Source organism: Zosterops lateralis (genome assembly GCF_965231275.1).
Source record: "Zosterops lateralis genome assembly, chromosome: Z".
Lineage (NCBI taxonomy): Eukaryota > Metazoa > Chordata > Aves > Passeriformes > Zosteropidae > Zosterops > Zosterops lateralis.
The window spans coordinates 4,952,156-4,968,374 of NC_139800.1; the positions used below are offsets into that span (position 1 = coordinate 4,952,156).

A 16,219-nucleotide genomic window follows, 5' to 3' on the forward strand; every position below is an offset into this window, starting at 1 on the left:
GATGTGTTTAGTAAATCAACATTTTTAAGTGAGTCCCCAGAACACACACTTACTGGCAAAGAAAAGCACTGGTCTTAAAAAAAATCAGTGTCATCCAGTAATCTCTTAAGACCTTGACAGCTGCCTGACTGCAGCATTACTACTCTCTGGGTCAATAATTGGAGAAATATGAGGAGGCGTAGAGGAAACTGTCTTACAGAGTGGGGACAATTTACAGGGAAAGGACTGATTTTATTGTAGAGCCTAGAACACCAAAGAGTGTATTCTAAGTGTGTGTTCAAAGAGTGTTTTCCATCCTGTTTTAAAAGTTCAAGTGGCATGTACTTTGGAAAGAAAAAAGCCTGTGTTCTCCAGCTCTACTCTGCACTTGGTCAGCAATCATGAAGTCATGTCCTAGACCAGAGGCAAAGAGAAACTGTGGGATGACACAACACCCAATTTGGAAAATTCTGATTCCAGACAGGATCTGAGGACCATTCTATGGGATTGAGGAAGTACTCCAGCATGATCCCATTGCAAATAGCAGTTGCAGAGTTCTTGAATGAATGAAAGGAGCAGGGTGACATTGCATCTGTATAAACCATTAACTAGACAGCTATTATAATATAGTGCTGCTTTTAAAAGGATGTTGGAAAGCCTGAAAGATTCAGCAGTGGCAAGGATGATTCATGGTATGGAAAAACCTGACTTGTAAAGAGCAGTAACAGTTCATTCCATTAAGTTTAATGAATGTAAGGTTAAAGGTGACTTAGACTTTGGCTATAATTACCAATGCAAGGACAGTTTATCTAGTATTTCAGCACTTTCTAGTTTAGTTGTCATCATACAAAACCACTGCATTGCAAGACTGATCTCTTTGCTCAAGAGGTGCAGAGAATCCTGACCAGACTTTGTGTTGTGGGATAGGCTTGAGTGTACTTGTCAGAAAATTTGTTGACACCCTGAGCAACAGGGGTGACTTAATAGTGCTGAGTTTGGAAGATTCACAGCTGGTTTTTTAAGGAATCCAGCACTAATATCCCTCAAGGTCTGAGTGCTAAAAAATGAGAAAGACATCTGCAATTGCATTCAGCGTCAGTTCTGAAGGTGCCAAATTTGGTGAATAAGCCCTTTCCAGGAGAGAGCTGTTGTCACACAGTGTGATGTGAATGCACAGTAGACTAAAGACACTTTTACTGACTTTGAAGAAGCAGTCTGAAAGGTAAATTTTCTAGTTCTAGAGCTATTTTTAATCTTATAAATCTCAGGATAAGCTTGCTTCCCCAGAGCTGCTGGTAGCAGGAAATAGCATTAAGTGTTCTACTGCCTGAGCAGTAATCAATGTCCTGTGTGTAGCACCCTGCCATGCTTGTCAAAACTGAGTAGTTGGAGATCTTTCCTCCTTAAGGAGTTATGCAAAGACATTCTACCAGAATCCTCCAACAGCAATTACGTTAGTCTGTAACTGTCAGGAAACAGGAAATTTCAAAAGTCAGTGATCTGTCTCTAATACATGAGACACGAGTTCAGCAGAACAACTCACTGGGATATGAAGAAGTATCCCAGGTACCTGTAAGCACAGGATAAGATTCCTCACTCTGTCAGGTTTAACATTACAGGAGATGCTTTCTCATTCCTGCAGTGATGTGCTGTTCAGGATATTTGGGCCTTATTATGGGTAAACCTTAAAACCCAGAATAAAAAATGTCCAGAATTAAGGGGAAAATATAGGGTAATTATGCTGCCTTCAACCAGCTGGAGAGCTTTGGCTGTCTGGAAATAACATTTCTCCTACATCAGCCATCAGCTCTTCCAGGCTTTTCAGCACTAACCATCCTGTTGACACTTACTGTCCTGCTCACCTTGTGGTTGCCCAGAGAAATACCAGAAAGCCTACTTGATTTTTTTTATTTTTTTTTAAACCATGAACTGCAAAACGAGCTGCAGCAGAGGTCCAGGAATGACTATAAATGTCACGCTTCAGAGCATGGAAAAGCTTTCCTTGCAATGGCTATGTGGAATTTTCCTGCGGAAAATGGAGCAGGAAGTGGAGAGCAAGGATCTCCTCACTGCTGTTGACTAAACATATGCTGTCCATATGTTGGATGCATCAGCTAGCTGGGGCCAAGGAAAAGCTGCAATAGCTCCAGCTTGCTTTTTCTGCTGTCCAGAATGAGCACAGTGTCATGGGTGCCAGGCTAAAGAGGAAGAAACACAAAGAGGCAGGCAGTCATGCAAAGGTGAATCCATTTCAGAAGTGATGGTGGCAAAACCAGAAGTCTTTAGTGGTGGATTCAGGCTTCACTTCCCAGACCTTTGTTCTTCCAAGCAAAGTTTATTCTTTCAAATCATGGACTCTGTTAACCATACACACACAAAGTTCTTCAATAACTAACCTGAACCTTCGACTTTAAATGCTCTGGCAAGTCCTTTACAAGCCCCCTTTCTCTTGAAGGAGAGGACGCATTACACTCAGTAATGGAGCAAAACAACCACAATGTAGAAGATTTCTCCGTGAATGTCTTTTCTGTCACTTCTTGCCAGCCAAACAGATCTGATGCCCTGGTGTCAGATGGGGATAAAGCTGGCACAACTCTGCTCTTTTCAGGTGTGTTTTTGGGGCTGGTGGGGATCACTTTCACTGTGATGGGATGGATAAAATACGATGGCATCACTCACCTGGAGTGGACTCAGCTGCTGGGTCCTATCCTGCTGTCCGTTGGGGTGACTTTTATCCTGATCGCCGTTTGTAAATTTAACATGCTCACCTGCAAGCCTTGTAAAGAAAGAGAGGAGAACACATCAGAGCCCGACCAGGCTGCGAGTGGACAGTCCTTTGTCTTCACGGGCATCAACCAGCCTATAACCTTCCACGGTGCCACGGTGGTGCAGTACATCCCTCCTCCGTACCCATCCCAGGAAGGCGCTGCCCTGGGAGCCACCTGCCTTCACCCGGGGCTCGGCTGCTGCAGCGCTGCTGCCCCCAGCGCCTCCCCTGTCCTCACCGCGGCTTCTGCTCACTTCTGCCCTGCCTATGCCCTGGAGAACCTGGCCTTCACTGGAGATGAGAACTACACCGCTTATCCTGCAGAGAATTCCAGGAGTCAGAGGTAGGCGCCTTCTGGAAGTGTGTTTGGACACAGCCTTCTGAGTGTTTTTTAAGTGCTGTGTGTGGTTTTATAAGAAGATACAGCTAGCCCAGGGTATTATCCTTCTCAGAGTCTTTTTGTCTTTGTTAGAAATTCCTTTACACACTTTTCCTGGAAAGTGTACACAATCTAAATTCACTTATAAATGCCTTTCGGTTTTCAGTCAACTGAATCTCTTGTTACTTTTTAAGATATAGGTGCTCCTGTTTGGGGAGGTTTTCTTATGTTAATTTTACCACCTTTAGATTATTATGTGTATGATGCCAAGATGATTTTTTGCCTTTTGTTTTACATACTTTTTATGTATGCTTAGTACTCCTAGCATGCATACTTGTAATTCTTTAAGTCTGATAACTTATTATAGTCCTAGTATGCTTTTAGGCCAAGAGACCAAACATCCTAAAGGCTTTATAGCAGGAGGCCAGAAAACCCTACAATGTCTTGGGAAACCAAGGTGCTCTCTAGAACATGTCCTGTAAACCAAAGATTTGGCCCATCCAGGGGGGAATTCCTCAAATGGGAAATTATCACACCATTCATCCAGGCCTTGCAGTGAGGCATCCTTGTGAGATATGCTGATTTGTAAGGTCCATAAATTGTATATGTGACCCATTGTGTGTGTGCATTGCTGCACATCACACCTTGGCCAAATAGTCCACTGTAAGGATCCTTATTAAACACCAAGGTAAATCTCCCGATCCCTTAGCCCTGTCTGGCTCTCAATTTTTTAAGACCAGGAAAAGGCATCATGTAGAGCCAGAGGCTTCCACTCAAACACAATCACAACACAGGAGTCAGCACACAAACAGCATTTCTGCAACAATGCAGGAATCAGTCTGGCACCAGATGCTCTCCCTCCTGAATATGCCTGGTCACAACGTGCTGCTCTCCCACTGTAACAACCTTCCAGGTCTTCCTCTTTTCCTGGTTCTGAGGCATAAACAATATTGCTCACTTTGCACAGCAGTATGGAGCTGCTTGAATTGCACACAAAATAATTTTATACAGTCCTTTCCTCTAAGGAAAAATATACTAATTATAGGAATTGCTGATAATTATATCCTTTCTATGACACAAGTCACTGTTACTTCATTTATCAAGGTCTTTCTAAAAAAACTGTTGACTGACCCATTGTCCTCAGACATATGGGTGACAGGCATAGGCAGGGTGAAGGAGCAGGTCACCTCCTGGCACTTCTAAACTTTATGAAAAAACACAGCAAACAGCTGAATCTCAGTAAAACTTCACCTCATTGCGTTTTCTCGAGAAGCCAGAGAGTACTTTCCCCAGATAAGGCTAGGAGGATGAAACACTGAAATTGCTTGCATGCTCTGTGTTTGGCAAATTCTTTTTGCATCTGCTCCCCTCCCTCTTTTCAGGTCAGAAGACAGTTCTGATGAACCAGAAGGACTTCTGGAAGACTATGTCCATAATAACTTGTCACCTCCACGTTATGAGGAAATATACCCTTGGTCTTCATAAAATCATCATGGACAAGAGACAGCAATCCAAAGAGATGCCAGCAAGAATCCCAAAATATCTTTTCTTTAAACACTTGTGTGATAAGACAGTGTGAGCAAGATCTTGGTATTTATACACAGTTCAGTATCACTGAAGATATTGAACTGATCCCTTTCTTTTTCTCTGTCAAAATTCATTAGCCCTTTGCAATGCAGCTTAATAGCAGAGCTATTAATTATTTAATAACAAAACTATTAATAGCAAAGCTATTAAACTCAAAGATCTAAATCCATATTAGGATTCTCCAACAAGAAGCTTCATTTTCAGACTTGCTGAAACCAGTGTGAACTGTGAATGCACCAGATGTTTGTGGAAGGTCATGATTGCTCCTGGACATTCAGCATCTTTAGAAAATACTTGATTTTTTTCTTAATGTGTTTTCATTCTTGATTGCTTGGGAAACTTCAAAAGTGCCCAAGTGTCTGATCCATGCAAGTGCATTTTATGTCTTAATTTTGTCTAATTCTTTAGAAGAGCTTACTCATTGATAAGTCCAGCCTACAGATTAGACTTTCTTAGCTTGCTTTACCTGGACAACCCAGTCCTGTTGCATAACCAGTCCTGTAGACACTTTTTTGGAGCATCCTGCTTGAACCACAGCATCTCAGAACAGAGAAAACAAATAGTGGCTTCTGCCCACTTTTACATCTGTCTCTAAGACATCCTGCATGCATCAAATTCAGTTCCTTTCCCTGCCTGATGGGAGGCAAAGCACAGTCTCCCACCAGGAATCCTAATAACTGTGAGGTTAATGTCCCTAAAGAAAATGGCATCTTTGTGAAGCCTCAGCAGAGATGTGTGATCCTACCACTGTCAAGGACTTGGACAATCACAGTTTCTGCAGCCCCACTCTGTGGGAGGGCTGTGGTGAAACACCTCTGAGGTCCCTTCTTATTTGATTGTGGGTCTCAGGCACACAATCCAGGGTGCAGGTTGCCCCCAGAGTATGTAGACAGCTGTGGGCTGTGGTAAACTTTCTTGCTCAAGTTCAGCTTGGTTCCATGTATTGAATCCACAACAATTTGAGATTAGCTCATTTGATTAGAGAATGGTGTTGCTGAACACCAAGACTGTGGGTTTGATCCCTGTTATGGGCCGTTCACTTAAGATTTGGACTTGATGATCCTTGTGGGTCCCTTCCAATTAACAGTGTTCTGTGATTCTGTGAAATATATTTACAGCTATATTTTACAAAAGATGAAGTGTATTAGCTCTGAAATTTTGCAATCCAGACTGAAAATCCAAAAAAGCTTTGCTCAGGAGCTTTTTAAACCCCAGAGCAATGACAATGCTATGTTTTGATGACAGTGCTTCATTTTTGTTTTGTTTTCCTACATCTGTTTCAGGTCCTTCTTTTGAATGTGCCTAGAGGTATGACAGAGCTGGACAAGCCAGTATTTCCTTATGATGATCCCATTAGGTTTGCTTATCTCCCTCAGGGGCCTCAAACCAAAAGCTGATCTCAGCTCTCACCTGCTGGAGTGGGCACCACACAAAATGCCCTGGGGGCCAATAGTCAGTGTCTGAAGTCACCAAGAGGTGCTGGTGACTTCAGACACTGACTGGTGTCCCTGTGGGTCAGTCCCCTGGCCTGGCACAGCGCAGCTAAAAGCAGGTGTCCATTGTGGGATGCCTCAGCTTTCTCTGACTTAGTGCAGCTGTCTGGGCTCTTGTCAGATTCCATCCATTGATCTCATTCTTTGTGGCTGGAGAAGGTTGGCATTCGAGCACAGGCAGTTGCACACCAACCTGATGTCCCTGACAGCTGGAAGTCTTGGAGTTTCTCCTCTCAGGAGACATGGCTCTGGGTGGAGATGTGCATTCAGGACATTGTCCAGCTGCATAGACCTGCATTCTTCCTTCTCTTCATTCTCTTCCTTCTCTTCGCAACTCCCTGTCCTGTACACTTAGAGATTGCCAAGAAATAAAGCATTTGTAGGGGGGCACAAAACAACCACTGTGCTCTGCAGTGATGGATAAGACACTGACACAAGTCATATTTGGGACACAACACTTAGACAGACCCAAAGCTGGATTAGCAACTGCAGCAGCAGCTACTGAACAGTGACTGCAAACTTTGTGTGAGGTTTTTCTCATTAGAGAAATATGGGACACACAGTTTTTCAGCAGTGATGGCCTGGTGTGAGCAGGTAGCTGGAGAAGGGGAGGCACTCTGTGTTCAGCATGATCTCTGTGGGATTGAGTGAGAGAACAGAGGATCTAAAAATAAATGCTAGTTTCTCCTGTGGAAGTGTCTTGCTCCTTTTCTGGAATTTACACAGAGGTGAACTCATCCTCCCTCCACAGCAGGAAACTGGATGGTCCCAAATCCCCAGTTAGTTCCACATGGACAGAGCCCTGCACTTAGCACATAGTTCTGCTGACTCCAGCAAGCACTGCAGTAGCACAGAGGTCAGGCTTGATGGATCCAATTGCAGGACTAGGGTCAAAATTTCTGCCCAGTCACCCTCCCCCACAACAAGAAAATTCCTTCAGTCAAACACCACAGATTTTTCCTGCTGCTCTTCCCTCCTCCCTCCCCCCACCTCTCTGGTATAAGTTTTGTATGGCAATAATATCTTTATTTTTATTACACTAAATAATTTTGACAGAGTAAATGAAGAAAACTCAAAAGGTTGCACTGTGGACTCCATATTGATTTTAAAGTTTGCTTCTAACAACACTACATGCATTGAAAAGTATTGGAAGGGTCCTGGGTTTCTCTTTAAAGAGAAGATTGAATATTAAGTTTAAATAGCTACATATTGAATTTATCTTGACCCATCAGATGAATTCTGGCTGAATTCTTGTGGGACCCATCTCACACTCTCCAGATATTTGAGAAACTCCAGTGTGGTGTCATTTCCTTGCTGTACTGAGTGCTGATCATCAATTTTAAGAACAGAGTTCCATAAAGGCTTTTTCTTCCTTCTCTTCCTTCCACCTTCTACTTTCATCCTTCTTTTCCTGTTTTAGCAGTCTTTCTGATGTCAGGGTTTGGGGAGGTTGCTGGGGATATGTATGTTTTCTTTGTTTGTTTGGATTTGGGGATTTTTGTTTGTTTGTTTTTACTGTGATACAACCATCACATTAAATCACTTCTTAGGATTAAGAATTCTTTCTGCCCTGTGATTAGTTAGAGAACAAACCTTTTTGACCAAGTCTTCAACCAAGGTGAACTGTCACAGCCCTTCAAGATTATACTGATGTAACTTCACAAAGCACCTGGAAGACTGCATTTGAGATTTTGCTCAATCCATTTTTAATTTGAGATGGTGCTCTGTAAGCGAAATTGCATTCTCCCACATTGCCTTCAATGCTAATGCAGACATGCAGAATATTGGGGATTTAATAGTTTATAAAGTGTCTTGCCTTCTAGTTGTAGTGATAGAACGTTGTATGTATTTTCAGCTATGTAACCCTGCACGGGTTCCTGGGATTTATCCTAATGTAACTCTATTTATAAGACTTTGATCATAAACTGGTTAACATACGAGATCAATAAAGACATGTTTATTGATATGAAACCGAGCATGGTCTATTCATTTCAGTAAAAACTCTGCACAGATCTTCTCTAAGATCAAGGAGCTGTTTCCAGACATTGAACTCCACATGGTGCAGTGTGCAAATTTCTCCTCAGATTAAACTCAAAACCTGCTTTTTAACGCGGTCACTGCCGTGCCTGCGATCAGTACGGGAGCACACCAGGCTCGGTTCGGTTCGCCCTGCTCCAGCAGCACTTTCTTTCCCCCCAGCAGCCGAATTTCACCAGCTGCTGCCGCTCCCGCGCCAGGGATGCTCCCAGCGCGGACCACGCACGGGCGGGGGCGCTGGAATCCTTCCAAGAGCTATTTTGAAATTGAACCGGGATTTAGGAAATCTGGGTCTCGGGGAAAAAAAAATAAAATAATAAAAAATAAACCTCTAAGTAGGGCTCGTTCCTCTCCGGAGAGCCCGAGTGACGCACACGGCGGGCTCTGGGCACGGCTGTCCCTTCCCGAGGGGAGGATGCTGCGGCTCCATCCCGCCCGCAGCCCCAGCCCCGCTCCCTCGGGGCTGTGTCCCAGCTGGACCGAGGCCGAGGGGCTCCCCCCGGGTGTTTGTCCGGTTGTCCCGCTGTGTCCGCAGCGCCAGAGGGCGCCGGGGCCGCCCGGAGATGGTGCTGTGCCGGAGGGGAGGAGGTGATGCTGTCCCTGTGCAGCCCGGGGATGGGGATGCTGTGCCGGCACAGCCCGGGGATGCTGTGCCCGAGCGGCGGCGGGGATGCTGTGCCGGAGGGAAGGAGGAGATGCTGTGCCAGCGCAGCCCAGGAATGGGGATGCTGTGCCGGGGCGGCGGTGGGGATGCTGTACCAGAGGGGAGGAGGAGATGCTGTGCCAGCGCAGCCCGGAGATGGGGATGCTGTGCCGGCACAGCCCGGGGATGCTGTGCTGGAGCAGAGGAGGAGATGCTGTGACGGCCCGGCATCTCTACAGTCCCCCCGATCCCCTTATCTGCTCCCCCGCCCGAATTAAACCTGTGCGAGTTTAAAATCTCTCCCCCCACTGACCCAACGAGTGTCAGAAGTGCAGAGCCACCAGTTCGTCAGCGGCCCCTCATTCCCCAAAATCCCGGGGAGCCGAAGCTTTTGTCCTTTGCTACGAGTACTAAAGATGCCTTTGGAAAGTGTCCTGTGCTCTCTCACAACAGAGAACTCGCTTATTCAAGAAAAAAACACTCGTGGTGAAAGACCCAGCTCGATGGCCGAGGACCAGGGAGCCTGTCCCCGCTGTCACAGCAGGAGTGGGGACATGTGGGGGGACTGAGGCTCAGGGGAAGATGCTGCTGCTGCCCAGTGCACTCACATGCACCCCCGTCTCCTCCTCCTCCTCCTCCTCACCGCTGTGACCTAATGGGACAGGCTTCTGTCTGCATGAAGGAGCAGGGGGGAGAGTCCAAGGGTCATTAGCGAAGAACTAGGGCATGCTGTTTGTACACAGCACCTACGATAATCTGCGCCTGCTGCAAGTATCATTATTGGCTCCACTTTAGCTGTCAGGGTGAATAGACATCAACAGGACGTGCTGAACGCTGTTGCTGCCCCATCCCCAGCCTGGATCAGTGTTGTCTGTCAGTGTTGAAGCACAGAGCAGAGCCAGGTGTGTCCCGTGGGCTGTGCCTGCATTAGCTGAGCAGCGCTGCCCAGCGGGAGAGGGGCTGAAAAGGGAAGCAGCAGGTGCAGAGAACCCAATGACCATCTACACTGCGTTTTCATCAGGCTTTCTCCCGTGGACTTGATGCTGAGTAGCAGTTGAAACGCACATTGTGCTCCTGTGGTGTGTTTTCTGGTCCAGCTTCATCCAACAGAAATAATTCATCTCACACTTGTGGTGTGGTGTGATGTGGCCCCACAAAGCAGGTGAGGCGTGTAGGGATTCTCTTCAATAGCACCAAATTTAGAGACACTTGTTGCCCTGCAGACATGGAATGGCTTGCAGCAGCTGCAGGAGTTGCATGTTGTAGAGAAGAGAGGCTTCTCTCAGTTCCTGAGGGCAGTGAGCTCCTGGGAGAGCCTTTCCCAACACTGACAGAGGTTCCTATGACAGATCTCACAGTGCAGTCTCAACACCTCCAAAGGTACATGTAGACTAATTTTGAGATGTAGCAGGCTTGTGCCTTCCTGAACAATAATTTCAAAGTGATGAAGAAGTTTTCCCGTGGGGAAGAGGAGAAATTGCTCCCTAGCTTTTGTGGCCTTGTACCTCATTCCTTATGTGATAACAGCAGAGGGTCAAGGGTAAATCAGTAATGGCATGATTGTTTGTATCTGTGTCGTATGTGGCATCTCTAATGAGCAATTGATTATATCTACACACGCTATTTAGCAAACACCAAGGGACATGTTCTGGCAGAGAACATGTTCTGCTGTACTTACAAAACCCTAGGATGAGATGATTGCTTTCCTGTTTGGGTTATATCATGCCAGATTTTATTTTGTTTGTTTATTTATTTTTTTTTTTTTTTTTTTTGGCAGATGAATCATCGCTCTGTCTGTAAGATGTTGTGCTTGCTTCTTAGGGAGCAGGGCATGCTATTTACCAGCCCTGGGTAGATGACCTGATAATTTCATGTTTTGCATAGCTGCAGCGTCCTCTTTACTTACAGTTCAGCGAGCCTGCTCAAGAGCTCAGCTCTGAGGTAAAGCCTCATGCTCTGCCAGCCAAAGACATACCTAAAGAAATAAAGTACAATAATGCACTCCAAGGTCACGACTTCCAAAACAAACTGACAAACAACCAACTAAACCCAAAACAAAGAGGGTTTAAAATACACATTTTAAACCTCTAACCATGAAATTGGAAGTAGATTCTGTGTTAATGGGCACTGCTTGGGGTACCCTTCTTGTTTTTCTGCTGCTCTGCCACTCAAACCAAGCCAGAAACAGTCAACACTGGCATTCAAGGCAACAGTGACTTGTCACATTGCCTTTTGTCCCCAGGCACCTGCCACACATCCCTGTGGTCAGCTGACAGAGCTTTGCCTCACACAGGGGCCTGCAGAAGCTGGCAGCTTGGGAAGGCTCTGATTTGCAGCTCTTTGCTGGTTTTGGTTTGTCACCATTTGTTTTTCATCATTCAACATACCACCTTCTGGGTTTGTGTAGAGCAGGACCACAGTTGCCAAAGCATTTGCATCATAAAAACTGTTTCATTATCTTTTTTTAAAAAACACGTGCGTTAGATAACCATTTGGCCTCACTCTGCTTAAACCCTCTTAAGGGAAAATGAACTAAGACTTCAGCAAAAAATTAATCTCTTCTGAACTCTAGAGGTGCTGTAGGGTTCTTTTTTTTTGCCACAAAACAGCAGTTCCCTGCAAAATCTTTCATAAAAATATACAGAAGGATGTAAATTATTGTAAATATACATAAATAATCCATCAATCTTGTGACTAGTGAACTGACAATTTCATAAAATATTAAGAGAAAGAAAATATTATTTTTCCTGTATTAGTTCACATAAGGAATTATTCTTATTCTTATTCTTATTCTTATTCTTATTCTATTCTATTCCACTTCCCCAGACTTTGCACTCAAATTGGAGGCACTTGAGTGTTTTGCAAGGTGCCAATACCACTATTGTAGAGCTTTCTGTGTTGTTTTTGCAGACTGACAGGTGTTTTGTCCTCCTGCCCTCCACACTGACTGGACAGGGGCTGACCCGGACACCTGCAGACAGCTCTGTGCCACCAAAGGAGCAAACACAGGCACACATGAACCCAGCACACACATGCAAAGGGTAGAATGACTTGTTTAAAATCAACTTCTGCAGGGCTGTGTCAGTGGGAACTGGACTAATGTGCCAGTTGATGAGAGAGTGCAGCACTGGGAGCATCAAAGTGGAAAAGATTTGCACGACTCCTGCTGTGGTAGGCAACTGCACAAGCCCTTTCATAAATTGTTCAAGCTCCATGTTAGAATTAGTTAGGATTTGGCCTTGCTTTTAATGGAAGGTAGGAAAAAGTCAAGAAGAGAAAGAAAGGCTCAACAACACGGCAGAAAAGAGAAATCCAAGTAATGGTTGGGGGGGGGGGGGGATAAAAAAAATAATATGTATAATTTTGTATATTATAATACCTGTTTTAATGCCTTTGCCTTCTCAGTCCATGCTCTGTGTGTTGCTCTTGACAGTTAATCAAAATCAAGCAACAAATGTGTTAATCTTTTATGTTTACTTAGCCATACAGACCAAGGTGGTGACCCAGAGGGTAGCACTACTGAAATGGTTTTTTAACATTACATGTTCAAGTATTTTATATTACCTTCCTGTTTTTTTCACAAAAAACAGCCTCTCCTCCATCTGTTTAGGAAAAAAATCCAAATGAGCTGCAAAACTATGTCTCTATTTCTAAACAAGTAGTGAAACCTTAATGTGAGTAAACCTGCCATCATAATCAAAGCCATGCTTGTGATCTAACTGGATAATAAATCTTGTAACTTGTAACATCATCAGCTCAGAATGAACATCAGCATAAGTATTGTTGGTGCAGGTGTAACTTAATGTATTCAGGCTCAGTTTATCTGGCACTTAGTTGCTTATGTTGGTGTTGGGAGCATTAGGTCCCCCAATTTTTCATAACGAGCAACACCATTAAACTGTCACAGAGCAGCATAAATCAGAGGTTTTCCTTAGACCCCATAAAACAACTAACAAAAATGTTATGGTTGCCAGGTTCACCACGTGCTTTTATACATCCAGCAAACTAAACTGACTATAACCCTTTCTCTCTGGCTGCAATTTTTGCTATTGCTTCAACAGTGTGTGAAAAATCTGCATGAAAATGTAAGATAAGTAGGCTGGCCTGAAGAGCTCACTGTCAAAGGCAGAGAGGTGATAGCAGGTTCCTGAACATATCACAAGATCTCTGCTTGTTTTAATTTCTGCTGCACTGGACACATATTTTAGTCAAGTTAAACACACAAGCAATGAGGTCAGAGGAAAGTGTGTGATTGCAGAGTCGTGTCACGAGCCCATTTAGAACATCTTGGGCTGTGTGATTGCATGTAATTGATAATCACATGTGGACATGCCTAAAATGCTCACATCCTGATTTAACCTATTGACACAGGCCTGTATTAAGTCACTGGAGGCTGAAAAGCAACAGCAAAAAATACTAGGAAGAAGTATCCATTTTATCAAAAATACTTTTCAGAAGGTGACGCTATTGTTCACTGTTCATTATCAGAGGATAAATTATTTTCATGGTTTATTTAATTGGCATCACAATACACTTTATAATAATAATATATATATAAATATTTCATAATTTGTATCTTGCAGTTGAATTTTCCATCTTTCACTTACTAAAGAACCACCTAATCCTAATTTGACACCCTTCAACAGCAGAATATTATGTTACTCAGCTCTCTTTTCTCTCACCATCATGAGAATAAACTTTGCCTGACCTGCCACAGAAAAATGAGAGAAACCCATCTGTTTCAAAAATGACAAATTACACACTGCTTTTCATGCTTCATGCACAAATATGTTTTTTCAACCCTCTGTAGAAACTTCTAAGATGTTCATTATAGGCAAAATTGAAATAAATTCAGCCATGATTCCATAGGTGCAACCGATTGAAATAATGTTACTTGTCCACAGTTACACCTGGTTGATGCAATATATCTGAAAAATAATTATCTTCATAACAGGTATTCATTGTCATTTGCTAGACAGCTAGAGACCTGAAGAATAGGATGAATGCTTCAAGCCAGTTTTAATCAAATAGCTGCCAGAAAATGCCCAAAACAGAAATCTTCACTGCTTTTATAAACACTTTTTAATTAACATATGAATAAACTGCATATTTGAATTTTCACCAACACAACTGTTTCCCCCAGGAAATCACAGTTAAAAGCTGAAGTGAATGTTCCTTTAGAAAGTGCTCTTTGTTTATAGAAATAGTCTTAGCAGTTAATGGCTGGCAAGGCTTCAAACTTGGAATTACATTACATTGGTAATTTTAACTTTGTCATCTTAAATAGATCCAGTTTGGATGTATGAATACAAGCAATGCAGGACAGCCCTCAAAGAAAACTGCCTTTAAGCAGGCTTTATTCTATCCCATGAAGCTTTGTAATTCCTTCTGTTATTATTAATAGCTGTTAAGTGCTGACAGCATGCTTGGCACTGAATGAAACGCAGGAGCAAACATGGTTCTTGTTAAGGGTGGCCCTCGGGAGGTCATTTACTGTGTGTAACAACAACAACAACTTTATTGGAGCAGGAACTCACTGACAAAGCTGCAGCCCTGGTATCAGGAGGTGTCGCTGTTTAGACAAAATAGTGTTGTGTACACACATGCAGATATGGCTCCTTTCGCATGTTAATTTTATTTTTTTTTTTCCACAGCTCACAAGGCTATCAGCTGAGGAGATAAGAGTTTTGGAGGTAGCCAAAGGAAAGCTAATAGCTCAGAATGCCATTTTTGCAGGGTTTCCTGTCTGCAGCCAGGGGGTGTGCAAACTATAGGGAGAGGCCAAGCAGTTAGGAGCATGACAGGTTCTGGATGCACTGGGATGGAAGGACTATCCTCTGCTGCTGGATTTTATGGCAGGTTCAGACATAGGATTAAAGGAAATGGTAGAAAAGGGCAGGGAAGAATTTCAGGCAGAGGGACCTTGAAGGTGCCTTGCATAGATGGCTTTCTTTTGAGCCAGGAACTGTTGAAAAATAGTATTGAGGGAGTGATGTGGAAGACAGCTGCAGACCCTGACTCCTAGACAGAGGGCTTCTGAATCCCTGCATCCTCCTAGAGGGAGCTGAAGCACCACAGCAGAAACCATTTTCTGCTCTTCTGCTGCAGGTAAGTCTGGCATGCCCAGCAAACACCATCTGTCTGCAGTCACAGGGACAATGCCCAGCTCCTGACCTTCAAGGTCCTGCCAGGTGCTATTGGCCAGTTTCAGCTAAGCCAAGATGAGAGCTCTGCTGCATCATCGCCTGAGGAGGGTAGAAAAGAGGGAGGAGAGGCAGTGCCACCAAACCTCACCGAACACTCCAAGATGTATGTGAGCCAGGAGCTTTGCACGTGACCTGGTGCCTGTGCCGTGCCCAGAGCAGAGGAAAAGGTAATTTATTCCTCCCTAAAACTGACTGACTCCCCAGAAAAGTCAATGCTGAGCCTTCCCACTCAATGTCAGCAGTGCTCACATGCACCAGTGTGTCTGACCTGACACAAAAATGCCACAAAGGCACATCTGTCTGTCCTCTGCTGTCCCCTCCTTTGGATCTGCACCAATACCTCATAGCAGTGTCCAGGCAGTCTTCTTGATGTTTGCAGCTTCAGGTTTCTGCCTTCTTCCCCAGGGCTCTGCTCTGCTACTCCAGCCACGGCCACAAACAACCTTACAGCAAGTAAGGCTGGCTGGGGGTTCCTGGCCTGTAAGCAGGAGGGATAAAGCTCCACATAAATAGATTCTGGACCATGCAGAAGGTGAGTTACTGCTAGGTGTGCAGATGGGGGCCAGTGATAATGGCAGGAGAAAGTAGGTCCAAACAGGTCAAATAGCTCTCTCAAAACTGTTTATCTTAATTTTAGATGCATCCGCTTTTTTAGTACCTCTGCTATAAGCAGTAAAACCAGAAAATGCTCAATAACATTCTGAAAATACATAGTTTAAAGGTCTGACAGCGGGGTACTCCAAAAAATATTGATTTAAAAGTCATTAGTCACTTTTGGCCGTTTGAGCTATACAATTTATTAATTTAATGGATATTCTTAACTTCCTAAGGAACAGCCTTGCTTTCCATACTCTCATATGCAGTGTTCTCAACTGTTAAAACTGTTAAAACTGTTAACTGTGTTGTTAAAATCTGCTTTTCTGTAAACCCACTGATCCTGTCGTATTAACACTTGAGTTTGCAAAGGCAGTTCCCTGCATAGGGTTTAGAGGTGTTACACCCATCTGACTTTGTTGTACTTTTAAAAGGAGCATTGGAAGGGGTGGCACAGAGGCAATGTCTGCAGGAACTGCAGTGACTGTGCAGAATGAGCTGGATTCTGTAACCTTCCTCTGCTGGGAATGTGCT

General features: G+C 44.0%; 1 protein-coding gene across 1 annotated transcript; it reads left to right on the forward strand.

The window, feature by feature from the left end:
• The first annotated feature begins 2,368 nt into the window (after positions 1-2,368).
• Positions 2,369-8,176, forward strand: TMEM174 (transmembrane protein 174). The gene is made up of 2 exons (XM_083883637.1): positions 2,369-3,089; positions 4,508-8,176. The coding sequence occupies exons 1-2, from the start codon at positions 2,458-2,460 to the stop codon at positions 4,608-4,610; spliced, it is 735 nt and encodes a 244-aa protein (XP_083739763.1). The 5' UTR covers positions 2,369-2,457; the 3' UTR covers positions 4,611-8,176.
• Positions 8,177-16,219: the final 8,043 nt, after the last annotated feature.

Bases quoted from the DNA above. Each gene is read 5' to 3' on its own strand.
- TMEM174 (XM_083883637.1), top strand. From the start codon at position 2,458: ATGGAGCAAAACAACCACAATGTAGAAGATTTCTCCGTGAATGTCTTT. The intron at 3,090-4,507 runs GTAGGCGCCTTC...CCCTCTTTTCAG, and splicing joins GAGAATTCCAGGAGTCAGAG to GTCAGAAGACAGTTCTGATG.